An 18,613-nucleotide genomic window follows, 5' to 3' on the forward strand; every position below is an offset into this window, starting at 1 on the left:
GACAAATTCAATTTATCTTTCTGGATTTTTTCTCTATATCATGGAATTGACAAGAACTCAGGGCACACCAGATATAACCCTGGCTCTCTTTTATGATCATCAATACATTAGGAAGCAGTTGTGTTTCCTATTTGCAAACATTTTCCTATCTGGAGTAATTATTGTTCATATATCTTAGTAATGCTTATTCCACTAAGTCTAATTAGTTTTATCAACATTTTGATTTCTTATCAAATCCTAGTCAAGCAATAGAAAATGAATGTATCTTTGTTTAATTTCTGTTTGGGTAAGCATTGGGGTTTGGCTTCAACTCTGATTAGCATCAGAGCTGAATTCCTTGACCTTGAGATAGGGTTTCCTTTTCAAAGAACCCACACAGACAAAGGAATCAGAGTAACTTCAATAGATCATTTTGCTCACAAAGCAAGATACTGCCTCAAATCTAACTGGAAGGGCTTTAGCTATTATACAGTTTAAAAGATTCTCTTTGAATTTTTCTAAAATTAAAGAAGCAAAGATGACATTTCTGCAATGAAACAGCGTGGACTATTATTTAAATGTAAGATTAATGTACTATATATGCATTTATTTGAATAATAACATTGTTCAATAACTCATTCACCAAGTGTCATTGTCTCTTAACGAAACTTTAAAAGTTTATGACAGCAAGAGAGCCATAGGACAATTCTCAATAACTCTTATTTTTCTAGCCAACAGAATGTTTTTAAATAAATCTACAAGCTATGAAATAACTCGTGGTTTCTACTATAGATTTCTTCTTTGTTTCATATATTAGGCATTGTCAACAAAAGTCTAATGGACATCAAAACTTAACAAATTTATTATACAAAAGCTTTAATCTCTATGTTACAGATATATATTATCTCAAGAAAGAAGACTAACCCAAACACAAATCCATTGCGTGGTGGACCAACAAAATGAGAATATAAATAGGAGTTGTATATCAGGACAGCAACACCTACATGGATTAAGAAATAGTTGTTGGTGTTACACAGACAATTCTTACATAGTACCTGTCTTGTAAAAATGTGACAAAAGACCCTCCTTTTCAATGAACCGTTGATATAACCAAACAGTGAGTGCTTCAGGATCGTTGGGTACATCCTTAATTGGAAAAATTCTGCATTTAAAAAAAACCCAGAAAAGTGAATTAGATATATGAAAATTTTTTATTTTCTAAGATGAATTTCACTTTTGCTTTGAACTCCATCAGGATTTAGTACATGTTCCAATATTTACACAGCTTATTTCTTAACAACAATCTGTAATATTTATTAGTATTATTCAAGGGAAACATTTTTAAAATTATTGGGGAAGTTGAATTATCAAATGACTTCAATTTTAGGTTAAGAAAAATAGTCATTAATTCTGGCTTTCAATTCAAACTCTAGCATCTGGCCTATATTTCACTAAAAGCTGCATTTTATTTTTTCAGAGACCTCTACATTTTGTAAACAAAAAAATGTCATTTAAATCTCTGGTCTGGATTCTGAAAAAGAGAATCAGCAATTAAATATTCACATATTGTTGTTGTTAGTTGCGAATGCGATGAGATGTCTGACTCATCACGACTCCATGGACAACGTTCCTCCAGGCCTTCCTGTCCTCCAACATCTTCTGGAGTTCATTTAAGCTCATGCCTACTGCTTCAGTGACTCTATCCAGCCGCCTCATTCTGTCATCCCCTTCTTCTATTGCCCTCAATCTTTCCCAGCATTATGCTCTTCTCCAGTGAGTCCTTCCTTCCTGGATTATCAAAATTGATCATCTCCGAAATTATTCAAGCTCTGATTTTATTTTCTATTTGCCTCGGTCTATGAAGACAAGTACTATAAAAGAAAAATTAACATATGCAATACTATTTCTACCTAATGCTTCCATGTATGGCTTCCATTGTACAATTAGTATGTTTCAAGTCATGGTGAAACATGAAAAAATTATGCCATTTGCTACTTGTAATCTTCTGTGTTTCAAGTCATGGTGAAACATTTTTCTTTTACTTTTCTTGACAAGGATATGATGGAATAGCTACTTAATTTTATTTAAACTCAAAATCTGAGCCAATCTAATTCCAGTATTATATACAACAGGGGTGTCAAACTCAAGGCCAGCCCATGGGCTGCTTAGATCTGGCTCGCGGGGCCGCCCTGGAAACAGCAAATGACCAACCCATGGTGCCTCTGCCAGTGAAAATGGAGTTCAGGAAGTTCGCGCATGGCCTCCCAAGCTCCATTTTCACTGGCAGAACATTCAGGCCACCACAGGTGCCCTCAACACAAGTGACATCGAGCTGCCCCAGCCCGCCCCGAGGTCAAACACAATCCTGATGTGTGGCCCTCAATGAAATCGAGTTTGACATCCCTGATATACATCTCTTATTCTTAATTTTGTTTAGTTTTGTTGACAGCATCTGGCTCTGCAAATCTGGGTTCTTACATGCATTATACAGTCTTATGGCTTGTACATGCTTACTTTCTACTTCCTATCTCAGGGGTACTGTTCTACTTCCTTCATCACTGGGGTACTGTTGCAACAGGCCCAGTACCAGAAATGCAGGATTAATGCTAAAAAAGAAATAACAAGTCCTCAAAAACAAGAGCAAGTTTAGGAAATTCAATATTTAGATAAATGGAATCAACTAAATTAACATACAAAGATATAAGGAATCTTTTGAACACAACGTTATCTTTTTAGAACAATTCTCATAGATGATTTCCTTTTGGCATCTGGCATTCCCAAACTGACCTCTCCTCTTGATTTATGGTAGATGCTTTCCTCTTGTTTTTATTGCTTTATTCCTATCTCCTTTTGTTTTACAGTATTGCTTTATTCCTCCATTTTGGTTTCCTGAAGGTAAGCAGGCTGGGAAGTAACTGAGATTCATTATCTATAGTAATTTGAGATCCTTTATCTATGAATATGTATGCTTACATCATCTGCTGCTTATGCATTAGTCTCCCCTGTCTTTCTGACAAGCAGGCAGACCCTTTATCAGGTGGTGGTCTCTCTCATATTCTTTGGAAGGAATCCCACCAGCATGTGTTGTTTAATAGGCACTTCAATAAGCCTTGATTATTTGTTTTGGATCCTGCATTTTGATTCCAAACAAATAAAACATATTCCTTCCTTCTGTCATCAGTGTATTAAACTTTCTCCCTCAATCTACAAAGCAATGATTTCCTCTTTATTGCCTAGTAAAATACCTAAGAGTGAAAAAAAAAACCTTCCATGCAATAAAAATCCAAAGTTTTTTTAGATGTTACTATAATAGCATAGTCCTCAGAGAAACAGCTTTATTACCCTAGTATAAGAAAGCTAATTCACTGAATGAAATGTTTCTTGTTCATTTGAACCACTGCATATCTGTTTTACTCATGTCACTGCCAATTTCTGATTCTCATAATTCTTGCCAGGAAGATACTGAAAAGTCATGAAGTAGCTGCTTTTGTTAGTAAGCTCTCTAACGCAAGTGCCTCTGGGCTTCTCTTATGTAATCCTACTGCTAATAGTATATGAACTGGTGATCTAAGACTTAGGCATTCAGAAACATCTTTCATAATCAGAATCTGTTTGTACTGTCCTTTTTGTTGGTATGATTCTTTATCTCTAAAGCCTTTCTAATCTACTTACAATACAATTGATTATGTTGAAAAGTTTTCAAATTATAGAATAAACTATATTAGTGCATACTGTGTTATATTCCAGATGTATCCTATTTTGGGAGGCAGTTGGAATAATAGATTTGAAGGTACCATTCATCTATTAAATCTCAATAAAAGAATTCTCATGTTAGAAAATTTTAACACAGAATCACAGAATTGGGACTTGACTAATATATATAGAGTGTTTTGTTCACTGAGCAAATAACAGGGTTGTGTGTTTACTTGTAATACAGAATCATATTTTGCTACTTAATAAAGATAACTTTGAGTTTGCTGCTATGCCAGGGACACTGCAGCACATGGTTTAGGAACCTTTAAGGGCACTGTGAACTGAGAAACCTTGGAAACCTCTGTTGTAGGATGTAACAACCAAATCTTGAAAACGTGCAGATGCTTCCCTTTACACAAAAAAAGAATCAAAGTGGAATTATTTTAAGTCTCTTTCTCATACTTCCTCCTTTCCCACTAGTTTACTGATTCTTAATGGCTCTCCTAATAGCTCTTGCACAACCTTGACAAAACTATCTCTGCACTCCTCTACAAACATGGAGCCAGGAGACAACTAAGGGTTCACTTCAGTGTTATCTACAGGTGTCACACTGGGACCATATATAATAAAATACAATATACCTAACAACTATATTTTAAATCCTGTAAGCTCCATTTATTTATTTTCTAATGGCTAGTACTACACAGTCATGATAAGTTATGATTAACTACAATTTCAAGATCCTTTTTACATATATTGTTACTAAGCCAGTGAAATATTTGATATTTTTCCATTTGATTTATTTTTTTAAGAATTTTGAATTTATTTCTATTAAATTTCACACCTCTCAGTCCACATCTCTTTCCTTAGCTAACCAACGTAATTTTGAATGCTGTTGCAATCTTCTAGATCACTAAAGTTATGCCACCCAGTTCAAACTATTAAGGAATGTGTTAAATTGTACATGACCAAAACTGTATGCTGTAAACTGTATTTACCCCAATTTATTTCCAGAGACTCAAGCAGCTTAAAGAATGACTATATGAAAATAAAGAATAAAAATCAATCAAAACAGTACACCACCATTTGGGTTACATAACCTTATTCATCTTATCTGAAGAACCATGATTTTACAGGTCTCTGAAAACAGTGTATATTGAGGGGAGTGAGGTGATAGCTGGATATCCAGGGAAAAATTGCCCCAAAGGAGGGGGTCTATTTCTAAGAGGTCAATAAAATCCCTGAAAAATGCATCTCCTTGTTGATGGGAGTCTCAGCAGGCTTTCTCTCCCACTTTTCATTGGACAGGAAAATTCAATTTAGAGAAGGCAGTTGGTGAGATGTACAATTTGACAAAGAACGTGGTAATGAGCACTGGCTAAATGTTCAAGTCAGTTTAATCTATGTACTACGACCTTACACTCAATCAGCTTGCTAATCAGGATATCATGGAAACTATAAAGGCAAGATGGATACACAAACACACACACACACACACACAACCTTTATTATAATATATAATTATTAAGTTAAATGCTTTACTGATGTCTATAGCACTAACAAAAGAAAGCCTGATCAGAATATATATTCTGATAAGACTTAATTCTTGATCAATCAAGGTTGACTTCAATTAATCACAGTATTGTTTGGAGGTGTTTTCTTATTTAACAGTTTATAATCTGCTTTTTAAAAATGTCAAAGATGTAATATCTTATTTTTCCCATTTTTAATGACAGGGACATCTTCTGTTTTTCATCATGTAAAACAGGGGTGTTGAACATGGCCAGATTGGCCTGTGGGGTGATTAAATCTGGCCCATGGGCCGGTCTGGAAATAGCAAAAGACCGACCCGCAGTGCCTCTGGCAGCCAAAACAGGGTGCGAGGGGCCATACACACACACCCGCACCCCATTTTGTCTGGCAAAGTGCTGCAGGAAACTATCCAGGCCGAAAATGGGGTACAGGGAGCCACGCAGAGCCCCCCCCGGTGCCCCATTTTGGCCAGTAGGGTACTATAGGAAGTGTCCCTTCACATCTTCCCCCCTGGCCGGCCCGCAGAGAACTACAATGCTGATCCGGCACCCGAAGAAAACCAGTTTGACACCCCTGATGTAGAATTTTTTAAGTATTCAGCAAGACTTTTCACAAATAACAGACACATATCCACGTTACGATATATTATACCATGCTTTAGCATTACATAAACTTCCTGAAATAAATCTGCACAAAAGCTTTGGACCTGCTCTTTCTCCTCCACTCTTATGGGGGAGAATGGCTTTTTCTACCACTTAATTTCATTTTATAGAATCCTAGCTTATTTCTTACTATTGTTTATCACATCTGCCCACTGTTGAAACATACTTGCTTGAAATGGTGTTCTAAAATAGGGTTAGCTGACTTTGTAAGAATCCTTGACCATACCATAAAAGCAAAATTGAAACTAAATGATAGCAGAACCCTTCTGTATGCATGGGAAAAGAACAGTAAGAGAAATGGAAGCCTCAAGCACCAAGAAAATCTTCCTGTCAACTAAAAAGATACTCCTTTTGGTCTTTTTAGCTGCTAGAAAAAGGGAGTGAGGGAAAACAAGGCATTCTTTAAATGCCTAATCACCCCGGCAACCCAAAGTTGTCGGAGCATAAGAAGGTTATTGGAGAGCATGATGGATGACTCTTGGAGATGGATGTGTCCCATTGGAGAAGTCACATCCAGGGGGTGGGGGAAAGACCAGGGTCAAGGGGGAAATGTATGGTGTAATTAATATCGGCTGCACCCAGCTAAACGCCAACATGGCTACTTCTAATAAATCAATTTTCTTTTCTCTGAGATGCGGCTAGAGACTTTTGATTTGAGCGGGGGTGGATTTGTTGGAGCCCTGAAAGCTAGCCGATACTAAATTACATCATACATTTCCCCCTTGACCCTGGTCTTCCCCCCCCACCCCCTGGATGTGACTTCTCCAAAGGGACACATCCATCTCCAAGAGTCATCCATCATGCTCTCCAATAACCTTCTTCTGTTCCGACAACTTTGGGTTGCCGGGGTGATTATCTAGGCATTTAAGGAATGCCTTGTTTTCCCCCACTCCCTTTTTCTGGCAGCTAAAAAAGCCAAGAGGAGTATCTTTTTAGTTGACATTAAGAACACATCCGTGAATTCAGGAGAATCAGTGGGAAGCTACCCCTTTTGCCTGAACTGATGCCGGTTCATTTTTTCAGAACCAGCTTGGACCACAAATTAGCAAAGTAACTGCCTATCGTGACATCCCAAAGAGACTCTTCAAGTAGCCATAAAAGTCGAAGGGGCATTATGCGCTAGTGATAGGAGGAAGCCACTGGGGACCAGACCAGAGGCCACCAAACCAACAAGGCCATGGGAGGAGATCGCAATGGATTTCATAGTAAGGTTACCGAAAAGTGGAGGAAACACAGTGATCTGGACTGTAATAGAATTATTTTCCAAACAGGCGCATTTCATACCGTGCAACGGGCTACCCTCAGCCCACCAGTTAGCCAAGCTGTTTTTGAAACATATCTACCACCTGCATGGAGTGCCATGAAGAATTATCTCAGACTGAGGAGTCCAGTTCACAGCTAAATTTTGGAGGGAGTTCCTGCAGACTATTGGGTCGTCCCAGGGTTTTAGCTTGGCTTTTCATCCAAGCACCAAGTGGGGGGAGGGGGGGGAGCAGAGAGATTGAACGCCATGGTAGAGCAGTATCTTGAGATGCTACATTAATTATCAGCATGAATTATCATCTGCCTTTTGTGGAGGTCGCGTACAATAATGCTGTTCACAGTAGCACAGGACTAACCCCCTTCAAAGTATTGAGCGGCATAGACTTCATCCCAATGCCTGAGCATCCAAGGGATTCCCCCCTCCTCAGTCAGCTGACCAATTGGATGTCAATGCTGAAAGCAACTTGGGAGAATGTAAAAGAGGCGCTGGCAAAAGAGGCACAGAGCTATAAAAAACAGGCAAACACCGCGTCCCGCAAAGGCCATTCTAGGTGGGAGAGAAGGTCTACCTATCCACCAAGTACTTGAGGTTAAGACTCCCTAGTAAGGAGTTGGGGCCAAAGTTCATGGGACCTTTTCCCATAGTAAAGGTCATCAACCCAGTCACAGTGCAACTGGAGTTGCCCCGACTGTTAGGGAAAATATACCCAGTATTAAAACCCATGGGGGATCGGCCCTGAGGCCACCACCTCATGAACCCCCAGACCCCATGGTCATAGGGGGCCAAACCCATTTTGAGGTGCAGCAAATCCTCGATTCAAGGTGGTATAGGAGACAACTCCAATATTTAATCAAGTGGAAGGGCTACCCTTTATCAGAGGCATCTTGGGGAAAGAGTAGGAACGTCCAAGCTGATCGCCTTGTGATGAGGCTCCATGCAGAAAACCCAACCAAACCTGGGGGAGGGTTTCGCAACCCTAAGTTCTATATCTGTAATAAATTTGTTTTCTTTTTCTGTTGTACGGGTTACCTTCAGGAAGTGAGGGGAGTTGAATGTCAAAAGATATTCCTTTTGGTCTTTTTAGCTGCCAGAAAAAGGGAGTGGGGGGAAACAAGGCATTCCTTAAATGCCTAGATAATATTATTTATGCATTAATCTCTCCCAGCTTTTTAAGATCCACTAGTATGTGCTGTTTAATAAAACACTGCAGTACACCCTGATTATTTCCTTTGGGCCCTGCGCTTGATTTCACAACAACCTTTACAAATGTTGGCAGAAGGGTGATGGAACATGCAATCCTGTATTTTACAAGACATCAGGAAGAAGACAACTATTATTTAAGGTTAAGTGCTAACTAGCCTATTTTTAAATTACTGTTTTGTAAGTTGCAGAAGCTGGCAGCATTGAAAAGAAATTTAAAGAAAATAAAGAAATTCACTCTTTGATATTCTCCCTATATTTTTAAATTAGATGAGACAAAGCTGAAAAAGAGATACACCTAGAAACACAAATAGTATTTTTTTCTTTTTTTACACAAGTAATTATTGTCATGTTATTTCAAGTTGTTTAGCTGAAAGTTATTATTGGCAGTTCATTTGGTTAAGATTTGATTTACCACCCTCACAAACTTTGTTGCTGTTGCGATAAATGCTAAACATGTAAGAAAATTTGGCAGAAAGAGCTGTTCCAGGCAGGGTTTTAACCTGTTTGGGGTCTCCTTTTGTTTTATTCTTGTTTTATACTTATTTAACTCTTAGGAAGTTTTCTTTTTGTGTTTGTGAGCTTATCACAGATATCTTAAATATGTTTACTATTACATATGCATAGCCTAATCATATATAAGTTTATATACACAGGGGCTTCTTCCTCAAGTCTGGACTTGGAACAGTAACTGACTAGCTGCATACTTATAGCAACCAGTATTTAAAATATAATTTCCAGCATTTCCAAATGCAAAATAGCCTGCCCGAAAAGTAAAATGCTAACTGTAAAGCTGCTTATGTTTTTACAGAATTGTATGTTCTGAGATGTCCCATGAGGAAAATTTGAAATTTTAACAAGCCTGTTAAAATGAATTGAAGACAGAAAGTACATTTCATACCTGTAATGTACATGAGTAATTGTTGGCCGCCTGTAGCCAAGAATCCATGTCTGAATGTCTATAGGCTCAGCTTTGGGATATGCAATAGTTGTATCTATCACCCACTGAAGACCTTTTGATTTACTTTCTAAAAAAGGAAATTATAGAAGAAAACCAAAAAAACAACACTTTTAATCACATATATCATTCTAATATAAGATTTCATTAATGTTAACTTTCTAGTAATTCATATCTAAAAGACCAAATCCCACATATTATATTCAAAATGTTTATTTCTTAACTTGGATAACAAATGGAGAATTCTCTTATTCTGCAAACTGCTACCTACATACATTGGCTCGATATAAAAAATTGTCCTGATTTCTTAATATGCCATGAAATAAATCAACACTGCAATGTAAAAGAAAAATGCTTTAAATATATTATATGGTGATTTATGTTTTTATTATTACATTATATTATTAAATTTGTTTGTTGCCCATCTTAAGGCAGCTCAGTGTTAATGGAATTGTTCTAATATAAAACTTAAATAATAATAATAAAATAGTGGCTGAAATAAGATTTTAAAAAATCCATGAGCACTGGATGTGCATTATTTGGTGTTCTAGCAACAAGTGAATGGCTAATAAGCCAAGCACTTAACTCAAGCTATAAATGCTAAGCGCTAAATGTATGTTTGTGTATTCTTTCCAGGCAAAAGAACTGACATCAGGCCAATAAGTAACTTTAAAGTTCTTGCAATTTCTAGTATCACTAGCTTAGCTCTAAAATCTATTTTCAGATCCAATTTCTACACAGGAATATACAAAGTTTGGTTCTGGTATTAAGAACTAGAACATTCTTTCTCTCACTTCTGTTTGCAAATTAATTCTTTTTTTAAAAAAACAAATTTTATTAATTTTAAAGACAAACAAATCATCATTAACCATTACATACTTAAACCTTTTTCCATTATAAATTTTACAAGTCAAATAAAACCTTATTTTATACAATATAATTCTATTTTAAACCATTTCCATATGAGCATACAAATACCTCTTATCCAATTTCTCTTTACTTCTCTTTACTCTTATTCAATTTCACTATTATTATTTCATCTATTTCTTTCTGACTTGGTTACCATTATTCTCATTCTATATTTCTGCAAGGTTTTATTACTTCTCCCAGAAACATAAATACACAACACACAAACATATAAAAAATCTTTTAGGAAAGTAACTTGGCCCCAGGTACCTCTTTCTACATGGACTTCAATTATATTCATGCTCATCTTACATGTCATTACCTATTTTATTTACCATACTATGTCTTCTATATTAGCTTCTCCACACATTTCACTCTTCTTAATTCTGTCTTATTTAATCCATCTTAATTTGAGTTATTATATTTATATCTTTTGTCCATTCTTTATTATCCCTCTGTCTCATTCCTTATAATAAAAAAAAAGAGTTTCTCCTGAAATCACTAATCAGAGTATGATGCCTTTCTATCTTCCCCCTAAATTAATTAGATTAACATTTAAAATAACACCTAATACCCAATCTGATTCTGCTTGGTACATTCTATCTACTAATTTTTTTTTTAATAAAAGAAAAATAATAAATCCAAAATGATTAAATACATAGTTAAATAATGGATCTAAATATTGAATCTTATAACATTCCCATTGCCTTTTCCAAAGACAAATGCTACAATAATAATTTTATAGTAACATCAATACCATAGTCATATTAAACTCTTTAATTAAAACTCAATATTCTAAACATTCCCTTTAATATTTTATTAAATTTTAAAATCAATCATTACTAAACATTTCAACATTTTAATCTCTTATTAACTCTTAAACCATTCTAATTTTCTATTTCTGATACAAATGCTACAATACCATCTTATGTACCTTGCAAAATCTTTTTTAAAGAAATTGTACTTTACCCTTTGTCCCTAAAAAAGATTCCTCTTTTCCCATCTCATTTCAAAACTTTGTGGCTTTTCTCCACCTTTTCCCTTTCTTTCATCCCCCACCAGACCTTTCTACCCCCCCTTCTCCTAGCCTCTGCCTTACTGGCTTCCCTTCTCTGTTGTGTTCCTTTTTTCTTTTGTTTACTATCATTATATTGATTTTGCACCTTATTTTTCTCTTTCTTGAGTGTTTTTTTAAATCTTAAGTCCTTCATTTTCCTTCCTTTCTTTCTTCCTTCTTTCTTAGTTAAATTTTGAAATTCATTAAAGATGGCTTCTTCTTCTGCTGCTGCTGCTGCCTCCATCTGTTGTAGTGTTTGTTGATAGTTAGCAAGCGCCATTTCTAAAAAAAGGAAGGCTTCTTTCACACCATCTTTGCCATCTTTTTTTGTTTGCTCATATTCTTTTCTCAGTTCCTCAGCAAAAAAAAGCCATTATAAATCTTTTCTTTTCTTTTTTCTTTTCCCCTCTTTCTTCTTGCACCAACCAAAATATTTCAAAAAAATAGAACAATCCCAAAGTCCTCAATCAATCCAAGCCAAGACAAAGTTCTCACTTTCTCTTCCTGGGGTAGTATCAATCAAAAAAAAGGAAAGTCCAAATCTGTTTCTTAAAGCCTTATTGGAATATATTTCAGTCTTCAAATCCTTAAGGCATCTCCTCCAACAAAATCTTAACAAATAAATATATTTTTTGTCCTCTCCCTTCCCACTTATCACATAAAGCCAGTTTTTACCTGAAAAAGACAGGTTTCTCAGTATCCACTTATTGATTCCGTAGGGAAGGAGAGTAAACTTTCCTTTCAGCACCTCAAAATTGCCGCTTATTTTCTCTTCTGGAAAGAATCATTCAAAAAGCCATAATTTCCAGGAATTGTGTTAAATATGTCTTAGAGTCCTGGGTCAACCAAGAAAACTTTCACTCTCAAAGGCTTTCTCCTCTTCCTCCTGTGCATTCTTACCCAGCTGCCGGCTTCTTTGTGGTGGCCATTACGGACCGCCGCTGCACCGTCTTGGGAAAAGGGGGTTCTGCTGGCCGGGGAGGGGGTCTGCAACACCCCCAAACCCCTCTCCGGATCCCCCCTATCTTCAGCCGCCCCTGCAGGGCAGCCTTAGCTCTGAACCCGTCCGGATCGGAGCACCAAAAACGGCTAGCGCAGCAGGGATCGCGCAGTATCGCGAATCCCTGCCGCTCGCGAAGCCGACAAACCGGGTTTGCAAATTAATTCTTGTAATTCATGGTCCTTTAGTAAATATGCCTTTGACACACAGAATCCTTATGTTTAATAACTGTTTCACACAAAGCTGATTAATGTAAATGATACATTTCTTAATAACTATAATATTATAATCTACATTCCACTTAAATCAGCATTTTCATTATCACCTATATGGTGATTAGACAGAAACCTTTACCTTTTACCTACATCACCTTGCAAGTCCTAGAAGGGTGGAGCTGACCCAGAACCTGTTCTTGACCCAGAGCCTGTTGTTGGGGAAGGTATGTGTTGCAATAAAGCATTGTATACAGGTTTGCTATGATGTGATGTGTCAAGTCTTTAGAGAGCAAAGAAGTGGGGCTATAAACATTCCTCAAATTGAAATTTTCATGAATATTCTTGTCATAACATGAGTATAGTTATTTCACTACACCAGTATTGACCATTTAGATACAGTCTGATGCATATGGGAGGATAAAGCATGTTAATACAACTGATTTAATGCCTTAACAATAGCTACAAAATCATCTATTAATCTCATTTATCAATATTGGAACTGCTACTGATTTTCTGAAAGCCTCTGTTCTTGCAGTACCCAATGACCAAAGGCCTATTCAATACAAAGGCCAACACTGGACTTGCTGAGACACTGTCTCAACTGTGTACCTTTCAGAATGTTGGCAGTGGGTAACAGCTCAACAATACATTAGGAGGAAGAGACAGACATTATAGGAATTTGTGCAGAAATTAATTGAAATACATTACAAGTTCTCATAGGGTTATACCCACTCTAATTTAAGTATTATAACTACTTCAGAAAGTTAACTAAATAAAAATCAGTATTAGGAAATATGATGAGGAAGGATATTCAAAAGTAGACTACAATTATTATCTGTGGTAAAAGTTCAAGGGAATGCCAAATTGCAAGACTGGTGCCAAAACCAAGTTACATGGTTCTTTTTTTATTGCCATCAAGTCATTTGTCAACTCTTAATCACAGATAGGCCTTTTCAGGATGAGCCTAATCTGGCCTGCCAAATCTTCCAATGGTGCACCCATCACCACTATGGTATACTTGAATCCATTAACTTTGCTTCTAGTTATCCTCTTTTTTTGTTCCATTTTTTTTTCAGCATTAGGACTTCTCAGGGGATCTGCATCTTTGCAAGATATGTTCAAAATATGATAATTTGATCATAGTTATGTTTATCTTAGGTGAAACTCTAAATTGATTTATTCTGTGATTCATTTGTCTGATTTCTAGGTTATCCAACAGGAATCTTCTCCCACACCACAGCACTTTTTCTACCCTGCTTCTTCAAAGTCCAAATTCCATACAATATTGCCTACATGATTTTGAACTTTTTTAGTGGAGACATGTCACAACATTTGAATATATTTTCAAAAGCCTTCATCATTATCCTATCAAATGCTAATTTATGGCATACTTCTGGATTGCTGTTTCCTTTGCTAGTTTGTTATTGATAGTTAATCCTAAAAACAGAAATTATCCAGTATTTCAGTATCATTTGACAGTTCTACAATTGGTTGCTATAACTGTTGTAATCAGTTCAGTTTTCTTCATATTTAATTATATTCCAATTTTTTTAATGTGCTCCTTGACTTTCATTATTATAGCTTCCAGATCATTTTCAACCAGCATACTAATATCATCAACTGTAAAAGTCATTGGTGTTTTTTCCTCCAATTTTAAAACTATACTTATCTTCTTTCAATCCAGTTTCCTCTCAATATATTTTCAATGCGTAAACGGAATAAATAAACCATGTCTCATTACTTTGCCAATTCAGACTTATTTTATTTCATCATCTTCTGTCTGGATTGTGGTTACCTAATCTGTATATAGATTTTTTTGTATTAGATATTCTGAGTTTCATTTTCCTAAGGACATCCCACAGTTTGACATAAGTATTCTGTGGCTTTCTCAGTTACTAACATTTATCAGCAAAGATGTGCTTGTTCTCTTTGAACTTTACTAAAGTCATTTGGAACATCTCACATCTCCCTTTCCAGGGCTCTAATCTTCATTGGATTATCCTGAGTTTTTTTTTCTGTGCTAGCATGCAAAATAAGGATATTGTATGATAGAATGGACATTTGGTTAAGCTTCCTTACTTTGGTACTAGTATGTATATTAACCTCTTCCAATCTTGGCCATTGTGGTGGTTTTTTTTTTCAGATTTGATACCTTAGTATGATTAGAACCTTTACTAATTCTTCTATTGCCATACATCTATAGATATTCCATTAATTGCTATAGTTTTCCACTAGGCATGCCCATTCAATGTTGAAAATTCCTTTGTTGGGAGATCTTTTGGAAGTGCTTTTCTGTGTCAATTTTATGTAAGCTCCTCAGAGACGTCTGAACTGTGAGATGAGCAAATTAGACAGACAGACAGATAGAACACTATCTTCAATGTTTACAAATGTTGTTTTAATTCTGTTTCTTGCCTCTTCTATTTGATCTCTGAAATTCTTTGTTAAGTTCTTTTCCATATCTTTGTCTGCTTCAGCTTCTCTTCTTGTCAATTTCCACAATTTGTTTTAGCATACAGGTTGCTTTCTTCCGTTTCTTGGTCGCTTACAAGTCTCTTTTCACACTCATCCTTCACAACTTCTTTATTTCATTCTGCAGTTCCTTTGGTTTCCTAGCAATGAGGGCTTCAAAGCAATTACTTAAGTTCTTCTTGAAAATGCTGGGTATATGATCAATGTCGTAGTATAAAAATGGGCTGGTTTAGGTAGATTTGGAACCTGCATAAAAACAATTTGTCATATAGTCAATTTGATTTATGCGTAAATGATGTAGGCATCATTTTAGTTGTTTTGAAGACTGTGTTAGCTATGAAGAAGTGATTCGTTGACAGAAAAGAATGGCTTTCTCCTGCTTATTTTGTATTTCCTAGGCCTAATAGTCCAACTACATTTTCCTTCCTACCATTTCCAACTTTGACATTCCAGTTTCCAATCATAAACAACACATGTTCTGTTAATTTCAGATTGCCCTTGACCATAAAACTAATCAACCTCCTTTTCTTCTGCATCAGTGGTAGATAAATCTTCATATGAAAATGTTGTCTATAAAATCTAATAGATGTTATCTGGTCACTGAATGTTCTGTACCTAAGCAGTCTTTGTTATATCTTTCCTAATATGAAAGCAACACAAGTTCTTTTGTTTTTCATGACCTGACTACTAAACAATATGCTCTTCTTGGTTCCCACTATAAAATTATGCTTACAGTTTTGGATCTTCTTTTCCTGCATGGTAATATCTTCAACTAGACATCCAGAAGGTTTTCATCTAGCCACATCCTAAAAACTATTAGTACTCTGAAAGATCTTCAGCAATTCCTCAGAAGCATGTTGAATGTCATCAACCTGAGAGACCCAGCAGCCAGTACTATATCATCAATTGCTTTAACTTGTCTTGTGATTTCTTGTTAAAATACAGGAGTGACTTACCATCTGCCTTCTCCCACATAATATGAAATGATGCCTTAGCTGTTGTCATCAAAAGTAATAATCCAACCCCAGCATCTTCTTATGTTGCTTCTGCTTGATATAGGTTCTTGTTTGCTTTAGGTGGGCAACTAGAATAACATTATCTTGGTGTAACTCCTAACAGTTTTCACTTATTCTTTTCAAGAATACCTTCCCTGCCCTACTATGATGAGACAACACAGTAGGATGTGAGGGTATGTGACTAATTACTATTAAATATGCTAAGGTGCTAATAGTATGAAAATATTGTCAATATTGCAAGCATCTTTCCTCACATTTGCCATATAGATACTTCAATAAAATATGGTAGATAAAATCCAGAGATTAATTAGATTTTCAGGAAATAGCACAGTAATGGCTATATCTATTCAAAAAAACTATACACAAGAATGATTTCAAATCAGAATAGAGCTGGAAGGCACCTTGGAGGTCTTCTAATCTAACCGCTGCTCAAGCAGGAGACTCTATAGCATTTCAGATAGGTGGCTGTCCAGTCTTTTCTTAAAAACCTCCAGTGATGAAGCACCTACAACTTCTGAAGGCAAGCTGCTTCACTGGTTAATTCTCCTCGATGTTAGGAAATTTCTCCTTAATTTCAGATTGCTTCTCTCCTTGTTTAGTTTCCATCCATTGTTTCTTGTCTTGCCTTCTGATGCTTTGAAAAATAAGTTGACCTCCTCTTTGTTGTGGCAGCCCCTCAAATACTGGAATATTGCTATCATGTCACCCCTAGTCCTTCTTCTTGTGTCATATCTGTCATCGGACGTTGGTGATCATGTTGGTGATCCTATTTTTATTAACAGCTGCACGAAGAAGTGCTGCTGATTTTTGTCCAAATCAGTCCCTTAGATTTTGAAGCCATGATGATGTTCTTCTGCCTGGACCTCATTTGCCTTCAATCTTTCCCTGGAGGATTAAGTGAAGTAAACTATTTTTCTGGGTGTCACATCACATGTCGGAAATATTCTAACTTTCATTTTTTAATGGTTTTGATAATTTCCCTTGGCTTTCCCAGGCAGCTTATCACCTCCTCATTTCTGATTTTGTCAACCCAGCTTATATGTAACAGCCACCTGTAAATCCACATTTCAAATGTTTCTAGTTTCTTCAAGTGGTTTTCTGGAGGAGACCAAGTCTCTACTCCATAGAGCAGGATAGAAAAGATATAACATGTGACAAGCCTGATTTTCAATCTTAGGCTTATGTCGTGACTGCAGAAGACATTTTTCATTTTGAAGAATGCTGTTTGAGCTTTCTCTATCCTTGTCTTTACTTCAGTGGTCATGTCCCAGCTTTCATGTAAATTAGAACCTAGGTACGTGATCCTTTCAATTTTTTCTAGTGGTACTCCTTCTGAATTTATTGGTGGTAAATTAATGGGTTGTTTGCTGACGACCATGATCTTGGTTTTTAAGGTGTTAAGCTTCAAGCCGTATTTTTCAAATATTTCTGTGACTTCGTTGATGAGGAGCTGAAGGTCTTCATCCTTACTGGTAAGCAGAACTATATCATCAGCATATCTTAAATTGTTGATCCGAACACCGATTACTTTTAGACCAGCATTCATGTTTTCCAGTGCTTCTTTTCTCTAGACTGGGCATACCCACTCCTGCAACCTTTCCTGATATACTTTTGTCTCCAGGCCCTTAATCATCTTGGTTGCTCTTCTTTGTACTTTTCCCAATTCTCAACATCTTTTTTTGTAATGTGGTAACCAAAACTGGATGCAGTATTTCAGGTATGGTCTTAGTAAGGATTTATAAAGCGATACTAATACTTCACGTGACTTTGATTCTATGTCTCTGTTTATACAATCATGGATTGTATTGGCTTTTGGGGTTGCTGCCGCACACTGCTGGCTCATGACCGTCCACTAGGATTCCAAGGGTTCTTCTCAGAGTTATTGTTTTTGAGCCAGGTTTTCCCTAATCTGTACTTGTACCTTTGGTATTCATATTTGGTCTGTGGTATTCATACAAGTGTTCATGTTATATGAAACTATAATGAAAGCACAATTGTGGGCATCAAAAACTGGGCAAAGAACAGGATGGGCAAGATTGCTACAACTGCTGCTGCTTCCATAATAGAGGTAATCCTTGACTTACAACTGTAATTGAGCCTGGAATCATGAGGGTCATTTAGCAGTTCACCATGTGACTGCCCCTGATTTTATGACCATTTTTGCTGTGGTTGTTAAGCAAACAATGCAATCATTATGCAATCCCATTTTGCAAGAAACTGGAAGTAAACACTGACTGTTTTCCAACAAAAAATATTGTAAATCACAGTGATATGACTGCTGGGGACTGCAAATGGCCATAAATGTGGGCTCATTGCTCAATCTTGTAGAATATTCCTTTGATTCTTGAAATACTATTTCATGGTGTTGGTGGGGCATAGATCAAGTTACAAGAGATACCCAATTCTGATGATACTAGAAAAATAACTAAGTTTTCTCTTTAGCAATTATAATAGGTTTCAGCTATAATCCCAGCCTATGGAGGATCTAGAGTTTTGAATCATCTAATGACATCTCAGGAAAAAGAAAAAAGATAAGCACTTATATCTAGATGTTGCTCAAGAAAAACTATAAATGAAGGGACTAAAATGTTTAAAAGACTCTCAGTTTTGCAACTTGAAGAAAATACAAATTTGTATCTACTTCAGAGACTGCTCCTA

The 18,613-nt window shown here is 36.3% G+C and overlaps 1 protein-coding gene across 4 annotated transcripts in view; it reads right to left on the reverse strand.

Annotated features, from left to right (window-relative positions):
- LPGAT1 (lysophosphatidylglycerol acyltransferase 1) overlaps positions 1 to 18,613 on the reverse strand; it is a 48,298-nt gene that overhangs the window by 1,822 nt on the left and 27,863 nt on the right. For all 4 annotated transcript variants that reach the window (XM_026683114.2, XM_087963516.1, XM_087963543.1 and 1 more), the window contains exons 7-8: positions 9,233 to 9,359; positions 1,035 to 1,141 (exon numbers count right to left, since the gene is read on the reverse strand). In XM_026683114.2, the coding sequence (XP_026538899.1) occupies positions 1,035 to 1,141; positions 9,233 to 9,359 (234 nt within the window). The remainder of the gene's footprint in view (positions 1 to 1,034; positions 1,142 to 9,232; positions 9,360 to 18,613) is intronic.

Source organism: Notechis scutatus, chromosome 1 (genome assembly GCF_049901735.1).
Source record: "Notechis scutatus isolate UNSWTSFEM ecotype Mainland chromosome 1, rNotScu1.2, whole genome shotgun sequence".
NCBI classification, from domain to species: domain Eukaryota; kingdom Metazoa; phylum Chordata; class Lepidosauria; order Squamata; family Elapidae; genus Notechis; species Notechis scutatus.